The sequence below is a fragment of the Kogia breviceps genome, chromosome 5, assembly GCF_026419965.1.
Source record: "Kogia breviceps isolate mKogBre1 chromosome 5, mKogBre1 haplotype 1, whole genome shotgun sequence".
Classification (NCBI taxonomy): Eukaryota; Metazoa; Chordata; class Mammalia; order Artiodactyla; family Physeteridae; genus Kogia; species Kogia breviceps.
Window position 1 is genome coordinate 18,126,159 of NC_081314.1, and position 18,536 is coordinate 18,144,694.

An 18,536-nucleotide genomic window follows, 5' to 3' on the forward strand; every position below is an offset into this window, starting at 1 on the left:
ATAGCTATCCCAGTGGGTGTAAAGTGGTATCTCACTGTGGTTTTGATTTGCATTTCTTTGATAGTGATATCAAGAATCTTGTTATGTGCTTATTGGCTGTATAGATATCTTCTTTGGAGAAATGTCTATTCAGATCCTTTGCTCATTTTAAAATTGAGTAATCTGTCTTTTTATTATTGAGTTGTGTTATTTATGTTATTTATATATTCTAGATACAAGTTATGTATCAGATATATCATCTAAAAATATTTTCTCACATGCTGTGAGTTATCCTTCATGTCCTTGATGTTGTTTTTTGAAGCATAAATTTTAAAAATTTTGATGAAGTCCAATTCATTCATTGTTTTCTTTTGTTGTTTGTGGTTCTGGTGTCATCTAAGAAACTGCATCTAACCAAGGTCGTGAAAATTTACTCCTATACTTTCTTCTGCAACTTTTTATAGTTTTAGCTTTTACATTTAGGTCTGTGATCCATTTGAGCTAATTTTTTTGTATAACATGAGGTAGGAGTCCAAATTCATTCTTTTGCATGTAGATATCCAGTGTCCAGCACCACTTGTTACAAGACATTTTTTCCCCCATTGAATTGTGTCTTAAGATCCTTGTTGAAAATCAGTTACCATAAATCTGAGGATTTACTTCTGGACTCCTAATTCAATTCCATTTATCTGTATGTCTGTCTTTATGCTAGTATTATATGGTCTTTACCTCAGCTTTGTATATTTTGAAATCAGAAAGTATAAGTCCTATAATCTTATTCTTTTTCAAGATTGTTTTGCTTACCCTGATCCTTTTATTTTTTCATATGAATTCAAGATTCAGTTTTTCCATTACTGCAAAAACAACAACAAAAAAGTAGCTGAGATTTTGTTAGGAATTGCTTTGAATCTACAGATCAGTTTGGGGAGTATTGCCATGCTGACAATATTAAGCCTTCTGATCCATGAACATGGGATATCTTTGTTTCATTTAGATCTTCCTTAGTTTCTTTCAACAATATTTTATAGTTCTCACAGTATAACTTTTATGCTTCTTTTGTTAAATTTATTCCTAGGTATTTTATTCTTTTTGCTGCTATTATAAATGGAATTATTTTCTTAATTTCATTTTTGGATTTTTCATTGTTCATGCACAGAAACAATTGATTTTTGTAAATTGATATTATGTATTATATCAATCTTGTAAACTGATTTTGTAAATTGAAATTAACCTTTATTAAGTTCTAACAGTTTGTTGGTTGATTTCTTAGGATTTCCTGTATATACTATCATATTTTAATTGATAGTTTTTGGGACTTCACTGGTGGCGCAGTGGTTAAGAATCCAGCTGCCAACACAGGGGACACAGGTTTGAGCCCTGGTCCAGGAAGATCCTACATGCTGCGGAGCAACTAAGCCCGTGTGTCACAACTACTGAGTCTGCGCTCTAGAGCCCGCAAGCCACGACTACTGAGCCTGTGTGCCACAACTACTGAAGCTCACAAGCCTACAGCCCATGCTCCACAACGAGAAGCCCATACACTGCAACAAAGAGTAGCCCCCGCTCGCTGCAACTAGAGAAAGCCTGCACACAGCAATGAAGACCCAACACAGCCAAAAATAAATAAATTAATAAATTTAAAAAGTTACATAAAAAAATAATTTTCCTTCTTCCTTTCCAATTTGTATGCTTTTTATTTCATTTTCTTGCCTGATAATCCTGTCTAGGATCCAGTGTTGAATAGAGCTGATATCCTTGTCTTTTTCCCGATCTTTGAAAAATAGCATTCAAACTTTCACATTAACTAGTTGTTAGCTGTAGGTTTTTCATAGATATGCTTTATCTGGTCAAGGAAATTCCTGTCCATGTTTAATCTGGTTTTTTTTTTTTTTAAATCATGAAGCAATGTTGAACTTTTTCAACTGCTTTTGCTGAGACTACTGGGCTGATCATGTGTTTTTTATCCTTTGTTCTATTAATATGATGTGTTACATTGCTTGGTTTTTAGATGGTAAACCTTGCATTTTTGGGATAAGTCTCACTTTGTCATGGTATATAATCTTTTTCATATTTTGATAGATTGTTTCCTAATTTTGTTGAGTATTTTTGTATCTATATTCATAAAGGATAGCGGTTTACAGTTTTCTTGTAATGTTTTGTCTGGTTTTGGTATCTGGGTAATACTGGCCTTATAAAATGAATTTGGAAGTGTTCCTTCCTCTTTTGTTTTTTCTTAGAGTTTTTTTTTTTTTTCTTTTGTGGTACGCGGGCCTCTCACTGTTGTGGCCTCTCCCATTGAGGAGCGCAGGCTCCGGACGCGTAGGCTCAGCGGCCATGGCTCACAGGCCCAGCTGCTCTGCGGCATGTGGGATCTTCCCGGACCGGGGCACGAACCCGTGTCCCCTGCATCGGCAGGCGGACTCTCAACCACTGTGCCACCAGGGAAGCCCAAAACTGTTATTTTTTAAAAGTGTTTGGTAGCATCCTTTAGTGAAGCCACCTCAGCCCGGGACTGTTTTTCTTATTCAGATTTTTAATTTCTTCTTGAACCAATTCAGTAGTTTGGCTCTCTCTAGGAATTTGTTCATTTTGTCTGTTACCTAATTTGTTAGCATAAAGTTGTTATATATAATATATATATATACTATAATCCTTTTCATTCCTTTATGGTCAGTAGTCATGTTCCCTCTTAATTCTGACCTTAATAATTTGTACGTTCTCTTTTTTTTCTTGATCAGTATAGCTAAAGCCTTATCAACATTACTGATGTTTTCAAAAGAACTGACTTTTGGCTCCATTGACTTTCTCCGTTTTCCTATTCTCTAATTTATCAATTTTAATCTTTATTTTTTTTTCTGTTTGCTATACTTCATTTGCTCTTGTTTCCCAGTGTCTAAAAGTGGAAGGTTAGGTTATTGATTTAAGACATTTCTTCTTTTTCAATAGATGGATTTACAGCTTCATCCCATAAGTCTTGTTATACTATGTTTTCCTTTTTGTTCATCTTAAAGTTTGGTATGTTCCTTCATTTTCATTCATTTCAAATTATTTCCTAATTTCCTTTAGGTATGCTTCTTTGATCCATTGGTTATTTAAGCAGTGCATTGTTTCTGCATATTTGTGAATCCTCAAATTTCTTTCTGTTAATTTTATTCCATTGTGGTCAGAGAACATAATTTGTGTAATTTCACTTTTTATATTTTTTGAGGCTATTATATGGCCTAATACATACTCTATCCTGGAGAATGTTCCATGTGCACTTGAGAAGAATATATTGATATATTCGGCTGTTCTTAGGTGGGGAGTTCTATAGATATGTGTTAGGTCCAGCTGATTTATAGTTTTGTTTATAGTATTGTTCATGACTTTTATTTCCTTGTTGAACTTCTTCCTGACTGTCCATCACTGAAAGTGGGGTACTGAAGTCTCCAAATATTGAATTATTTACTTCTCCTTGCAATTCTGTCAGTTTTTGTTTCATGTATTTTTAGGGTTCTGTGTTGTTACGTGCATATATGTTTATAATTGTAATGTCTTTCTGTTGGATTGACCTTTTCAGGAAATAGAATGTCCTTGTCTCTAGTTAACAATTTTTGTTTTGAAGTCTATGTCCTCTGATATTTATATAGCCACTCCAGGTTTCTTATGATTGTTGTTTGCATGGCATATCTTGATCCTTCCTTTTCCTTTTCCCCCCCTTGTATCTTTAAATCTAATCTGTCTCATATAGACAGCACAGAATTGTATCCAGAAAATGTTTTTTATTTTGATCCAGTCTGAAAATCTCTGCATTTTTTTGATGAAACGATTAATCCATTCACGTTTAATGTTATTATTGTTAGAGTTGGACTTACGTCTGCCATTTTACTTTTTGTTTTTTATGTGTCTTAGAGTTTTTCCTCTATTTTTCCTTTATTGCTTTCTTTTACATTTATGTGAATATTTTCTAAGTGGGACACTTTAACTCTTTTTTTTTTTTTTTTTTGCTGTACGCGGACCTCTCACTGTTGTGGCCTCTCCCGTTGTGGAGCACAGGCTCCGGATGCGCAGGCTCAGTGGCCATGGCTCACGGGCCCAGCTGCTCTGCAGCATGTGGGATCTTCCCAGACCAGGGCATGAACCTGTATCCCCTGCATCAGTAGGCAGACTCTCAACCACTGCACCAGCAGGAAAGCCCCACATACCAATTTTTAAGTGTCTTTTTCTGAGTGTTCAGTATTAAAATTTATTTTCTTCTGCTTTAGCCATGTTTTCTAAGTTGTCTACATGAACAACAAATTACTATCTTTGAAATAGACAACATGCTGCCCAGGAAATAAATTAAATTTATTTCCATTTCAATGATTTCCAAACCATATATCCAACATTTAGATAACATTTTGAACTAACATGCAGACAGCTGAGTCAGTAATACCAGCAAGCAGCATCAGGGACTGCAGACTCTCCCTCCCTTGGTACTGAGCAGAAGCTATGTGCAGGACACTGTGTTACACAAGCTAGGAATAAAAAGAAGAGAGGGACACAAAAATCTATGTCCCTCTCTTCTTTTTATTCCTAACTTGTGTAACACAGTGTTATAGAGGTGTAAGAAACAGATGGATAAACTCATAGCAACAAATCAAGGTATGCCAAGGAAAGGGAGAGATGATTCTAACCCGGAGAATGAGGGCGTGTTCTCATATACTAGTCATCCACAGTTTGCTCTTCTTTCCTCTCCAATTTACTACTGAACAAGGAAGATCATGAAACAACTAAAATCCACAGTATCTATTCCCATATTCCATATAAATGCTTAATATCCTTCAGGGCCAGCTCACATGCCACTTCACCTTTGTTTCCAGGGGTAAGAGCACTTCTCTTGATACATCGTGGCTGTACATTCAGTCTGAGGGCAGAGACTAAGTCAAACCCATCTTGGCACCCCTAGTTGAGCTGGCATTCACTAGGTATAAATCATGAATTTTTCAAGCTTTGCTCATGTGTTTAACATCTTGGCAAAGGAAACTCAAAAGTCATACCTGGTGGGGTTCCTTTTGTCTTCCTCAGAAATCAAAAACCAAACAAAATCTGCATAGCTCATTCTTCCCTCTTTCTGTACTGTTTTTCCCCTGAAGAAAACACACAATTATAAAGTTTCCTGAGCAATTACTCAGATAAATTTAGTACTATGAGAGACTAAGAAATAAAGTAACATTTCTTTGGAAATTAAGTTAAAAAAAAAATAGAATGCTGGAAACCTCACAAAGGGCAACCCCTTCCACTGCCTATCTTATTTTCAAATGCCTAGAGGATGAAATCAGAAAGCATTTGCAGATATGAAAAAAGAAATCTGGTTTCTAATTTGAATACAAATAATCAGCAGGTTAAATACTGTGATCTGTATTTTGATAAAGGACTAATGCCCATATATTAAAGAATTACCGCCATCTTGTATGAAGCCACAACTGCATGTTTTGTAGGGTATTATCTGACCTACAGCACTGACAAATTATGCAGGAAGCCTTACTAAAATGACATTGTTAAAGTATTACTTGTAGTTCACTTTAAAACTCAGATGCTTTTGCTTACCTTGTTACTGCCCCAGAGAATATCCTTTCAATAATCCTGTTTGATGAAGCTAAATGTAAATAAAAAGTACAAAGCTAGTTAAAACATGCTCCAAAAGGCAGTATTTTTGGCAAATTTATTTTCAAGTAGCCACAAGCTAAAACTTAATAATCTTCCATGATGAGAATATGAGTAGTTTTTTTTTTTTTTTTTTTTTTTTTTTGTGGTTTGCGGGCCTCTCACTGTTGTGGCCTCTCCCATTGCGGAGCACAGGCTCCGGACGCGCAGGCTCAGCGGCCATGGCTCACGGGCCCAGCCGCTCCGCGGCATGTGGGATCTTCCCGGACCGGGGCATGAACCCGTGTCCCCTGCATCGGCAGGCGGATTCTCAACCACTGCACCACGAGGGAAGCCCGAGTAGTTAAATTTTTACTTATGTATAACTGATACTTTTTGAACGCAGGAATTTGAGATGGCTTACTCTATCAATCAATCAATCATTTAAAAAAGAACAGGCAAATGGATGTGCCTTGATAGCTGGGATGTATTAATATAGTTGAGCATCGAATTGGTTCTGAATATCCTGACAACTAAGACAAAAATGTACAAAATTTGTATTGATCTTGTTATCTAATGAGACAAGACAACTTTCCCCCTAAAACAAGACAGATTTTATCCTAGCATTAAATTCAAGGGGGGGAAACTGATTGTTGGGGAATTTGAGTAAAACAATGGAGAACTGATTTTCAGGTAGAGTTTTATAAAAGATACTAAAACATACCACAAATACTTTTCTTATACTCTCATCCTATAAAAATCCAGGATATAACATGATATAACATACCGTTTTAAAATAAATTCCATCAGTAAGTTTTATTCAGAGGGACGATTATATCTTAAGATAGTATGTTGCTTTTGATGATAGATCCTAGGTAATCTTATCAGTGTACCTCATTGTGAGTTCAAAGTAACCAAAAGCATTAGTTAAAAAAAGGAGATAACAGTGGATCTCAGACCTAGGGATGTAGTGAGGATAGGAATCTGTTCTTTTAACAAGTGCCCCAGCCAATGGCATGTACACTAAAACTTCAGAATTAGTGATGATATCATTAACACTAAAACTTCAGAACTAGTGATGATATCATTAGAGTTAGCAGCTACCAGCTGTAACTCTTCTGCACAGTGTTAGGTACGCTCAACATAAAGGTTAATTGATTTGGTTGAAGAATATTGAGAATATGAGTGTCAGCACTGCCATTCCTGGCCACATACCAAATGTTGAATAAGGGCCCCCTAGAGTTTGTTGAGCACTGGTTTATGGGGTTAATAATTTGGTAATAAGAGGAAATAGAACAGAAGAGGGCTATATAGGAAAGGCAATGGTATTTAATTCTGAAGCTAAAGTCTTTTTGAAAGTCTTTCTTTAGAGTTAGAAGGATTAAGCTCCTGAAACTTAAGATCATGTTGTCCCATTAAGGACAGATTAGTGGGTGGGCAATTACACAGAGTTTCAGTGGCTCCTGCATTATGCAGGCCTAGATGCCTGCTTTTCTGGACTTCATTCCTTTAACATGCCTCTAATGAGTTACTCTATGTGTATATACAATATTTTAGGGCTTAATGAGAACTATGGTTATGCCAGCCAGAGAAGGCGCTTTAGAGCCAACATTTTGTATGACCTCTGGAGACTAGCTCATGTTATACAGATGATCTGGCCACTGGTAATTAGAAGGTGCATAGCTAACAAGGTTGGCCTGATACCCCTATAAATATCTCCATCTTTATGCTATTCTTGTAACAGGAATGTATGACTATAGGCATACCTCAGAGATATTGTGGGTTCAGTTCCAGGCCACCTCAATAAAGTGAATATCACAATAAAGTGAGTCACATTAATTTTTTGGTTTCCCACTGCACATGAGTTATGTTTATTCTATACTATAGTCTATTAAGTGTGCAACAGCATTATGTCTTTAAAAATCAATACATATAACTTAATTAAAAATACTTTACTGCTAAAAAATGCTAACCATCTGAGCCTTCAGCAAATTGTAATCTCTTTGCTGGCGGAGGGTCTTGCCTCAATGTCGATGGCTGCTGACTGATCAGGTGCTGGCTGCTGAAGGCTGGGGTGACTGTGGCAATTTCTTAAAATAAGACGACAATGAAATCTGCCACATAGATCGACTCTTCCTTTCGCAAATGATTTCTCTGTTACGTGCAGTGCTGTTTGATAGCATTTTACCCACAGAAGTTCCTTCAAAATTGAAGACAATCCTCTCAAACCTTGCTGCTGCTTTATCAACTAAGTTTATGTAATATTCTAAATCCTTTGTTGTCATTTCAACAATCTTCACAGCATCTTTACCAGGAGTAGATTCCATCTCCAGAAACTGCTCTCTTCGCTCATCCATGTGCAGCAACTCCTCATCTGTTAGTTTTATCATGAGATTTGCAGCAAGTCAGTCACATCTTCAGGCTCCTCTTCTAATTCTAGTTCTCTGTTTCTACCACATCTGCAGTTACTTCCTCCACTGAAGTCTTGAACCCCTCAAAGACATCCATGAGGATTGGAATCAACTTCTTCCAAACTCCTGTTCATGTTTATATTCTGACCTCTTCCCATGAATCATGAATGTCCTTAACAGCATCTAGAATGGTGATCCTTTACAGTAGGTTTTCAATGGACTTTGCCCAGATCCATCAAAGGAATCATTACCTATGGTAGCTATAGTTTTATGAAACGTATTTCTTGAGTAAGACTTGAAAGTTGAAACTACTCTTTGATCCATGGGCTGCAGAATGGATGTTGTGTCAGCAGGCATGTAAACAACATTAATCTCATTGTACATCTCCATCAGAGCTCTTGGGTGACCAGATGCATTGTCAAGCAGGGTCATATTTTGAAAGGAATCTTTTTTTCCTGAGCAGTAGGTCTCAACAGTGGGCTTAAAATATTTAGAAAACCATGTTGTAATCAGATGTGCTGTCATCCAGGGTTTGTTGTTCCATTTGTAAAGTGCAGGCAGAAGAGATTTAGCATAATTCTTAAGGGCTCTAGGATTTTTGGAATGGTAAATGAGCGCTGGCTTCAACTTAAAGTCACCACCTGCACTGCATTAGCCCCTAACAAGAGAGTCAGCCTGTCCTTTGACACTTTAAAGCCAGGCACTGACTTCTCCTCTCTAGCTATGAAAGTCCTAGATGGCTTTTTCTTCCAATAGAAAGCTGTTTCATCTACATTGAAAATCTGATGTTTAGTGTAGCCACCTTCATTATCTTAGCTAGATCTTCTGGATAACTTGCTGCTTCACCTTGTACTTTCATATTATAGAGACGGCTTCTTTCCTTAAACCTCATGAACCAACCTCTGCTAGTTTCAAACTTTTCTCCTGAAGCTCCCTTACCTCTCTCAGCCTTCACAGAATTGAAGAGAGTTAGGGCCTTGCTCTGGATTAGGCTCTGGCTTAAGGGAATGTTGTAGCTGGTGTGATCTTCTATCCAGACTACTAAAACTTTCTACGTATCAGCAAACAAGGCTGTTTCACTTTTTTTTTTTTTTTCTTAACCACATCATGCAGCTTGTGGGATCTTAGTTCCCCAACCAGGGATTGAACCTGGGCAGTGAAAGCACCAAGTCCTAACCACTAGACAGCCAGGGAATTCCCAGTTTCACTTTCTTATTCATGTGTTCACTGGAATAGCACTTTTAATTTCCTTCAAGAACTTTTCCTTCACATTCATTCACTACTTGGCTAACTGTTGGCACAAGAGGTCTAGCTTTCAGCCTGTCCTGGCTTTCAACGTGCCTTCCCCTCTAAGCTTTCTAGCTTTTGATTTAAAGTGAGAGATGTGCCACTCTCCCTTTAACTTGGACATTTAGAGGCCATTGTAGGGCTATTAATTTGCCTAATTTCAATATTGTTGTGTCTCAGGGAATATGGAGGCCCGAGGAGAGGGAGGGAGATGGGGAAACACTTGGTTGGTAGAGTACTTAGAACACAAACAAGTTATCAATTAAGCTTGCTGTCATACAGGTGTGGTTCATGGTCCCCCCAAACTATTACAATAGTAACATCAAAGATCACTGACCACAGATCACCATAAAAATATAACAGTAATGAAAACGTTTTGAAATATTGTGAGAATTAGCAAAATGTGACACAGAGACATGAAGTGAACAAATACTGCTGGAAAAATGGCACCGACAGACTTGCTCAATGCAGGGCTGCCCCAAACATTCAAATTGTCAAAAATGCTCTATCTGCAAAGTGCAATGAAGCAAAGTATAATAAAACGAGGTACATCTGTACTTGAAGAAGGAAGGATACAATACTAAAATGCTTGTTTATCAAATAAGTACAATTTAGTATTTCTTCTTGATAACTGGTTGGCACCTGAGTTTTGTGAGCTAGAACTCTGTTTCTTAAAATGGAAAGTTCTATGAAAACTGACATATAGAATGAACCTTTTCTTAAGATGTATACTACTAGTCACAGATATACCAAATATCAGAAGCAAAATTCAAAGTATTTATTTAAGATTTGTACTTTGCTACATATAAAAGGCTAAGGGCTTATTAAAAAAAATCCACAGTATCTGAGAAGACATTTAAGAACAGAACAGGGACAATCTTATGAGAGAAGAATGAATCAATGTATCTTGGTGCTTGGTTAGAATATTAAATTAGCAGGAAACAGGTTCTAAGTTTACTACTGGTCAAAATGAAGTAAGAAGGGTTATATCATGTAATATGTAATTTTTTGTTTTCTGACAAAAGAAAGCACACAAAATTCACCTGCAGAGAAAATATCTTTTCTAGAACTAAATTCCAGAAAAGGTTTTATGAATCCTTGAAAACACTGGCAAGTTACAAACATCATTTTCATCCTTGGTTATTTATAAATACTGTAAAATGAGAATTTATAAAGGTGTATATACATTCTCTTTCAAATAAACTTTACATAGATGTGGTTCTTATTCAGTTCATCATCAGAAAATAAGCATCACTATAAAGACTCATCCATTCATCCAAACTAAGACTCTAATTTCTTACCTCCAAACCCCTTCTCCTAAACCTGGTTTCTAAATAAAAAATTAGTACCTTCACTCATTTCTACGTAAAAATTCTTGGCCCTTTCAAGAGGACTTGATTAAATACAAATTTAAGAAATGGGAATTCCCCAGCATGAATGAGCACAATTTAACTCTTGCCTTCTTCAAAATAGTAAAGTCAACATCCTTAGAAACACTCACCCTGGTCATTGTATCGAGACAGATCGGCCTGGCTGACGTAGAGGTCATGATCACTATCTAGTTCCCAGAATTTACAATAAATAACATAGAAGTGTTCATAGGAGAAATAATCTGTGATTTGGTTTATATCTTCCTCTTCTTCCAAAAGCGCTAGAGTCTGAAATGGTATGAATAGAAGGATTAATTTATTTTAAAACTATGAAGACCCAGCTTTGGCCATTATATAGATTCTAGTTAATTTTTACTCTAAATGGAATTAAAAATTTTGGTTTTGGTACTAAATCAGGAAATTTAGTAGGCAACCTCATCCTACCTTTTAAGAGTAGGCATCCACATGCAGGGTTTGGTTTTGTAATGGCATCAAGTTTACCATAAAGGTGACTTATTTATACCATTGTGACAGTGTGGGGTAGCCTGGCATAGAAGGCACGGAGGGTAGAGCTGCAGAGCCCTGAGCTGGAAATAAGCCTGGGTCTCCCCTGACTCACTGTGTGCCCCTAGGGAAAACACCAGAAACAGTGATTTTTGAGCCCAGAATTCTTATAATAAGCCAAATTATCATATAAGTGAGTAGATAAATGAAGATGTTTCTAGAAAGAGTCAGAAAAAAGATAAACCATAAGGAAACTTAGGAAATAGAAAAAACAAAGTGAGATGACAGAAATAAGACCAGATGTATCAACAGTAACAAAGGCAAATGAGTTAAATCTCCCTATTAAAAGATTTTCAGATTGAGAATAAAACCCAAACCCAAAAAGCAGATCTAGGTATATGCTGTCCATAAGAGAGAAGTCTGAAGTAAAATTTAAAAGGAAGGTTAAAACATGTACTAGCTAAATATTAAAAAGAAAATAAAATGGAATTTTGGATTTCCAGTATTTACATTTTAGAAAATAATTTTTATCAAAGTAATACACTTGTATTATGAAATAGTCATCTTTCTTATAATGTTTTTCACCTTGAATTCCAAATTATGGTAAAAGCCACTCAATGAAAGATTTTGCAGCTAGTAAAAATTATAAAGTCTATATAGAAACAAAGGAAAATCATGAGATGGTAAGTGCAAAATACAGGATATAAGATTGTACACATTAAGAACTATATTAAATTCTAAAATCCAAATATGCATATGAATGAGACTAGATGAACACATACAAGAATATTAGTTTTATTAGGGTGGTAAAATATGCTTTTTATTCTGTTTTCCAAACTTGCTTGTAATGTTTTTTTAAATAAAATGCTCTTTAATGTGTATAAAGCAGAATATGTACAATAAAACAAATACCTTGAGAAGCAGGGAGCTCTCATTTTCATCTACCGGACTCATAAAATGAAAAAAATGATAACTTCTGCTGTTGGTGAATATGTGAATTTAAGTATAAACTAGTGCAGGCATTTAGTAGGGTAACTTGGCAGGATCTATCAAATTAAAAACGCACATGCCATCTGATCCAGGATTTTCTCTCCAGTACTCTATTTAAGAGAAATTATTACTCATACACACACAAGAGGAAAGTATAAGGGTGTTCACTGCATTATTGTAATAGGGAGATAATGAAAGTGACTTGAACATCTTCAGTAGAGAAGTATGTAATTACAGTACAGCCGTGTCACAGATTACACAATAGTTAAAAGAATGAGATAGATTTATATGAATGGAAATGAAAAAACATCAAGATATACTGTTAAGTTAAAAAAAGTTAACAGAATAGTAAGTGTGGTCTCACATATTAAAAATAATGCAGAAAAGCAGCCACACAGAACAAAACTATATACTCCACACATACAATATATACCCACCCCCCCACACACATAGGAATAAAACTACAAATATGGGTTCCCTCTGGTAAAGGGAGTGAAATGGCAGAGTGAAGAGATAGTGACTTCTGCTTATTATTCTATGTATGTTTATGTTATTTGAATATTTTATGAGTATACTTTCATGTACTAAGAGGAAGACTAAGGAGAGGGGTAGGGAAGAAATAGAGGGAAGCAGAACACTTGAGTTCTATTTCCAGTTCAGCCACTTATTTTGCTGTGTGATCTTATCCAAGTCATTCAACCATATGAATTTTATCATCAGTAAAAAAATATGGATTATAATAATGATCTAGAAATATAAACTCTAATGTGTTTCAGGAATGTGAGGAATTATCATTTTTTAAAAATTTATTTATTTATTTATTTATTTATTTTTGGCTGCATTGGGTCTTTGTTGCTGCACGTGGGCTTTCTCTAGTTGTGGGTAGTGGGGGCTACTCTTTGTTGCAGTGTGTGGGCTTCTCTTGCTGTGGAGCACAGGCTCTAGGCATGTAGGCTTCAGTAGTTGTGGCTCACGGGGCTCTAGAGAGCAGGCTCAGTAGTTGTGGCGCAAGGGCTTAGTTGCTCTGCGGCATGTGGGATTCTCCTGGACCAGGGCTTGAACCCATGTCCCCTGCATTGGCAGGCAGATTCTTAACCACTGTGCCACCAGGGAAGCCCCTATCATTCTTAAGGTATAAGGCCTTTTTAATGGAATTCTTGCCATCTCAACCCATACCACATTACCTCTTGAGAACCCAGGCAGACACCAGGTATTCAGTAAATATTAATAATGACTGTGATGATGACTTTTCATTTATTAGAATAAAAAGTATTTGCATATTTATTATGGATTTCTAATTTTGCCAAGTCTTCGTTACTTTGTTCCAGATGAAAAACAGAGTGTAAATAAGGTTGTATTATTTGCTTAAGCTTCATTTAGTATGATTTATTTAAAATAAAATATTTCATTTCCTTTCAAGAGTGACCAATTCTACTTTCTTTAGGTTAATAGAAGAGCTTGAACAAACAGGCATGAAGATTTCCTCAGTTAAAGGCTCCCACTAGTGGTCAATTTCTCATTTGGTAAAATAAATAAAATAATTGAATGAAATGCATTCTTTCTTAAAAGGAATTTTTAGTATTTTTCTCTAGCAGGAGATGGATAAAGAGTCACTGCTAAAAGGAACAAGTTGAAATTACTCCATTTCTTTTGCAAGGCCCTTCCCAACCTGGCCCTGTCTCACCCCTCAGGCCTCATCACTGGTCACTCTCCTTGGAGCCTGTGGCCACTTAAGACTGTTCTGCAGTTCCTGAACGGGACACTTTCATGCTTCTGGGCCTTTGTTTATGCTGCTTCCTCTATCTGGAATCCCCTTTTCTTTTGATTTCTTTATCTTGGTAAACTCCTGATCTCTCTAAGGTCAAGATCACATGCCAGTCCTACTGTGAAGGCTTCACTGCATGTTTATGATACATTTCTGTGGAATTTTTCAAGTCAGGTGTGGCTGTCTGTGCCCTTTTCTCTTTTGCTCCACAGTGCATGCCCTGATGCAAAAATCTCTTGTTATTCATCTTTGTTCCCCCAACACATTGCAGGTATCTGATAACGGCTTAATAATTGAAAGTAGTGACAGGGCTTTGCATATAATAAGCACTCAAATATTTGTTAAATGAAGTAAGATTATTATTTAAATTGCTCCTTATATATGAATTGCAATGAGAGGCATACTTGCAAAAAGTTGCTTTTTCTTATCTCTGTTGCAGTAATTTTTCCACTCCAAGATCTGTTGACTGTGTAGAATATTCTCTGAATAACCTGGTTCCAAAAGGAAAACAAAACCAAATAAAAACATTAAAGATATCTATTACTTTATCAAAGGCCCTCTTATGAACTTTCTTTGAACCAAGCTAAGTTTTGGCCTTTTGATTATATCAAGTGTAATTTCTAGTAAAAATTAATACTATATTAAAAAAAAGTCTACATCCATATAGTTTGCATCTGCCCTTATAATTCTAAGAATAAAAAAATTCTTTGCTCACAAGTCTGCATTTCCCAGGTGCCTACATGTCACTTTCATTTTTACCTCTCATATAGGGATTCAAGTAGTGCTTATTAGGCTAGATGTTTCTGGAAGGCATATGAGGTGGGAAATCTGCACTGGGGTGGCTTAATAATTACTGGATCAGAAGAATGGCCGCCAACATGGTATGATTCAAGAAGGCATATTCTGGTTATTATAGCCTTATCCATTGGAGTTTTGAAGACTTCTGAACTCTCTCTGGAAACTCAGATACATCTGGGATAGTTTATATCCCGAGTCCTATTTAGGCATGAACAGTTTTGTTACTAACTAGTGTTTTAATAAGTTTAACAAAGGTGAAACTCTGGAGAAGACCCTGGACAAGATGGGAGAGAAGGAGGATGGGTAGCAAAGGTGTCTGAAATTGAGGATGTATGTGCTGTTGTGTAGGGGAGGACTGGAGAAGGAAGACAGGCTGCAATCCTGGAGGTAGGAGGCCACAGTGCATTCTTAACAATTTTACCTGGGGTTATTCCCACCCATTTAATTTGCACTTGACCTATTAGGGTTTTTTTCTTTTTTTTCTTTTCTTCTTCGAAAGGAAGCAAGGGTGAGAAGAGCAATTAAGCAGCTTTCTTGGTACTTTGGCTTTAGTTTTGATTATCTAATGATATGGAAATCCTGTATCCTTGGTGGTTTTTATCATAGAAGAGGTTAGATTCCTTTTTTAGGCTATTTTAGTGCAAGAAGAACAAAAAAGAGAAGACATTTGGACATCTATCCTAAGAGTAGGCCTAATGAGGAACCAAACCACTACTCTGTTTTTGGATTCTTTATCAAAGAGAGTGATTCCCAAAAATAACAGGAAAAAACTAGCCTCAGGATGAAGGTCCAGACTTCTGCTGCCCGGCATTCCTCACCCCATCTCTGCTACCCGTGCTAACTCCTCCTGATCCTTCAGAATCTAGCTCAGTTACCAACTCCATAGGAAGCCCCAGCACAGGGACTTGGGTAGGGCTGTCTTCTGTGCTCCTGATGTCACCTGAGTCTCCTTCAGTCATCCTGTGGTTATATTCTAAACACAGGTACACCTGATTGTCATCACCTCCAAATTCTAAGGAACATGATCTCTTTTCACTTGCATCCCAGTGCCTGATATGTTGCTCTCCCTATATCATCAGGTGGTCAATAACTGCATGATAATTTAAAAAACTGAGGTATAGTTAACATACATATATTAGTTTTAGGTATACAACATAATGATTTGATATTTGTATATATTGTGAAATAATCGCCACAGTAAGTCTAGTGAACATCCATTTCCACAGTTACAGAATTTTTCTTTCTTGTGATGAGAACTTTTAAGATTTACTTTCTTAGTAACTTTCAAATATTCAGTACAGTATTATGAACTATAGTCACCATGCTGTAAATTACATCCCCATGACTAATTTATTTTACAACTGGAAGTTTATACCTTTTGATTCCCTTCACCCATTTTGCCCTTTCCCCACCCCCTGCCTCTGGCAGCTCCCAATCTGTTTTCTGTTTGTGAGCATTCTTTTTTTTAAAAAAGATTTATATCATTCAGTATTTGTCTTTCTCTGACTTATTTCACTTAGCATAATGCCCTCAAGGTCCATCCATGGTGTTGCAAATGGAAAGATTTCACTCTTTTTTTATGGCTGAGCAATATTCCATTGTATTCCACATCTTCTTTATCCATTCATCTGTGGATGAACAGTTAGGTTGTTTCCATTTACTGGCTATTGTAAATAATGACACAGTAACACAGGGGTGCATGTATCTTTTCAAGTTACTGTTTCCATTTCCTTTGGATAAATACCAAGGAGTGGAATTGCTGGATCATACAGTAATTCTATTTTAATTTTATTGAGGAACCTCCATTGGCTGCACCAATTTACATTCCCACCAAGAATGCACATGAGTTCCCTTTTTTCCACATCCTTGTTATTTCTTGTCTTTTTTTTTTTTTTTTTTTTTGCGGTACACGGGACTCTCACTGCTGTGGCCTCTCCCCTTGCGGAGCACAGGCTCCGGACGCGCAGGCCCAGCGGCCATGGCTCACGGGCCCAGCCGCTCCGCGGCATGTGGGATCTTCCCGGACCGGGGCACGAACCCTTGTCCCCTGCATCGGCAGGCGGACTCTCAACCACTGCGCCACGAGGGAAGCCCCTCTTGTCTTTTTGATGATAGCCATTCTAACAAGTGTGAGGTGATATCTCACTTTAGTTTTGATTTGAGTTTCCCTGATTAGTAATGTTGAACATCTTTTCATGTACCTGTTGGCCATCTGTATATCTTCTTTGGAAAACTGCTTGATAAATTAATGAGATTGGAAAGCTGTGTAACAAAGACTTTCATGTTATATTTGTGATAGAGACATATGGGTTGGATTCATAGCTAATTGAATAACTCTATCCAGAGTTTTGAACAGCAGATGAAGACTAACCTAGGAAAGTTCTCTAATTAATATTTTACATAAAATTAGTACTGTTGTCTATGATTTATAGATAGATTGCATATAAGATGTACAGAAAATATAAAACAGGGAACTGTATACGAAATTATTGTGAAAGATACTACTAATGTAGTTGTGTTACTCTTGAGGAAAAAATAAGACTATAGTATAGATGTGACCATGATCTGAATGGTTATCAGGTGGAAGAAGAAGTTGATTTGTTTTGAACTGCATCAGAGGGTAGAAATAGAACTGGAACTACTAGAATTACTGGATAGAAATGCCCTTACTGGTTAGAAATGCTTCAGTGTAAACAAGAGTTTCCTAACATTAGCCTTATGAAGCAATGGGTTGTATGAAGTAGTGAGGTTTCTTCTCACCACAATTATTTAAGCAGAAGTTCACAGGATTCCCATGTTAGGTGGGAGCTGGGACTAGCTGGTGTCTACAACTTCCCTACTGGCCCCAGTCACTCAGACTCTGAGTGAGGGCACAGAATGTGTTTTACTCAACACTGTAGTTTTAGCACTAGCTTCACAAAAGTTCCTATAAAAAAGATGGAGGATTTTAGGCCAGAAATTATATATATGAAAATAAAAATTAAGAATATCTTTTATCATAGTTCCATGTCTTCTCTCTCAAGTTAAAGTCAATTTCAATACATATTATTACACCAAACTTTTCTTTGTTGCACATTATTAGATTTTTGTCCTTATTTCTTGATTTTGAATGTAAATTTATCTTAAAGTCTAAGTTTCCTGTCTATCTAAATTTTGTATTTATATACCCCTCAAATATTTTATACTACTTATGGAGGTACTATATAACACTTAAAATTATAAAACTTTAATCTGTATTTATTTTTATTTTATTCTTTTCTTCATCTTTTGTTCTTTTGACAGAATTTTTAAAATCCATAAACATTCTGAATGTTAAGTAATTTCCTGTTTTTAGCCTCTGCTAACCTACTTGTCTGATACTGTAATAAAATGCACCTGTATTCCATTTTTCCATAGCCTAAATCTCCTTATTCAGTGGCCCCTTACATCAGCACATTTATTGGTTTCCACACAACTGATTCAGCATTTTAGCTTATCGAGGTAGGAGCACCATCTAGTGGTGAGAGCATGTAACTGCTGGTTCTACATTAATTAGTTTTTTTTCCCCCTAACTTTTTTGGTCTACCAGTTTGAGGTTTTTAAAAAGAAATTAATCAAAAATTAAAAAATATCAAACAAAATGTAAAAATTAATAATAGTAAGAATAAATGTTTACTATCAGTGAGAGAAATAAAATTTGATAGTTTTTCACCAAGGGATCTCTAGTCAACTTGACAATTTGAATCGTAAGTCAAGTTTCCTTTCTTTTTCTTTATATCTATTGAATTGGAAGCCTCTAATTCACAATTAGAGGTCACCAGGAATAGAAATATGTGTTTGGTGGTTCTG

General features: G+C 36.3%; 1 protein-coding gene across 6 annotated transcripts in view; it reads right to left on the reverse strand.

Moving 5' to 3' along the window:
* Positions 1-18,536, reverse strand: part of PPP2R3A (protein phosphatase 2 regulatory subunit B''alpha) — a 219,486-nt gene that overhangs the window by 62,328 nt on the left and 138,622 nt on the right. For all 6 annotated transcript variants that reach the window (XM_059065088.2, XM_067033743.1, XM_067033744.1 and 3 more), the window contains 4 exons: positions 14,315-14,401; positions 10,783-10,939; positions 5,548-5,596; positions 4,998-5,087 (listed from right to left, as the gene is read on the reverse strand). In XM_059065088.2, the coding sequence (XP_058921071.1) occupies positions 4,998-5,087; positions 5,548-5,596; positions 10,783-10,939; positions 14,315-14,401 (383 nt within the window). The remainder of the gene's footprint in view (positions 1-4,997; positions 5,088-5,547; positions 5,597-10,782; positions 10,940-14,314; positions 14,402-18,536) is intronic.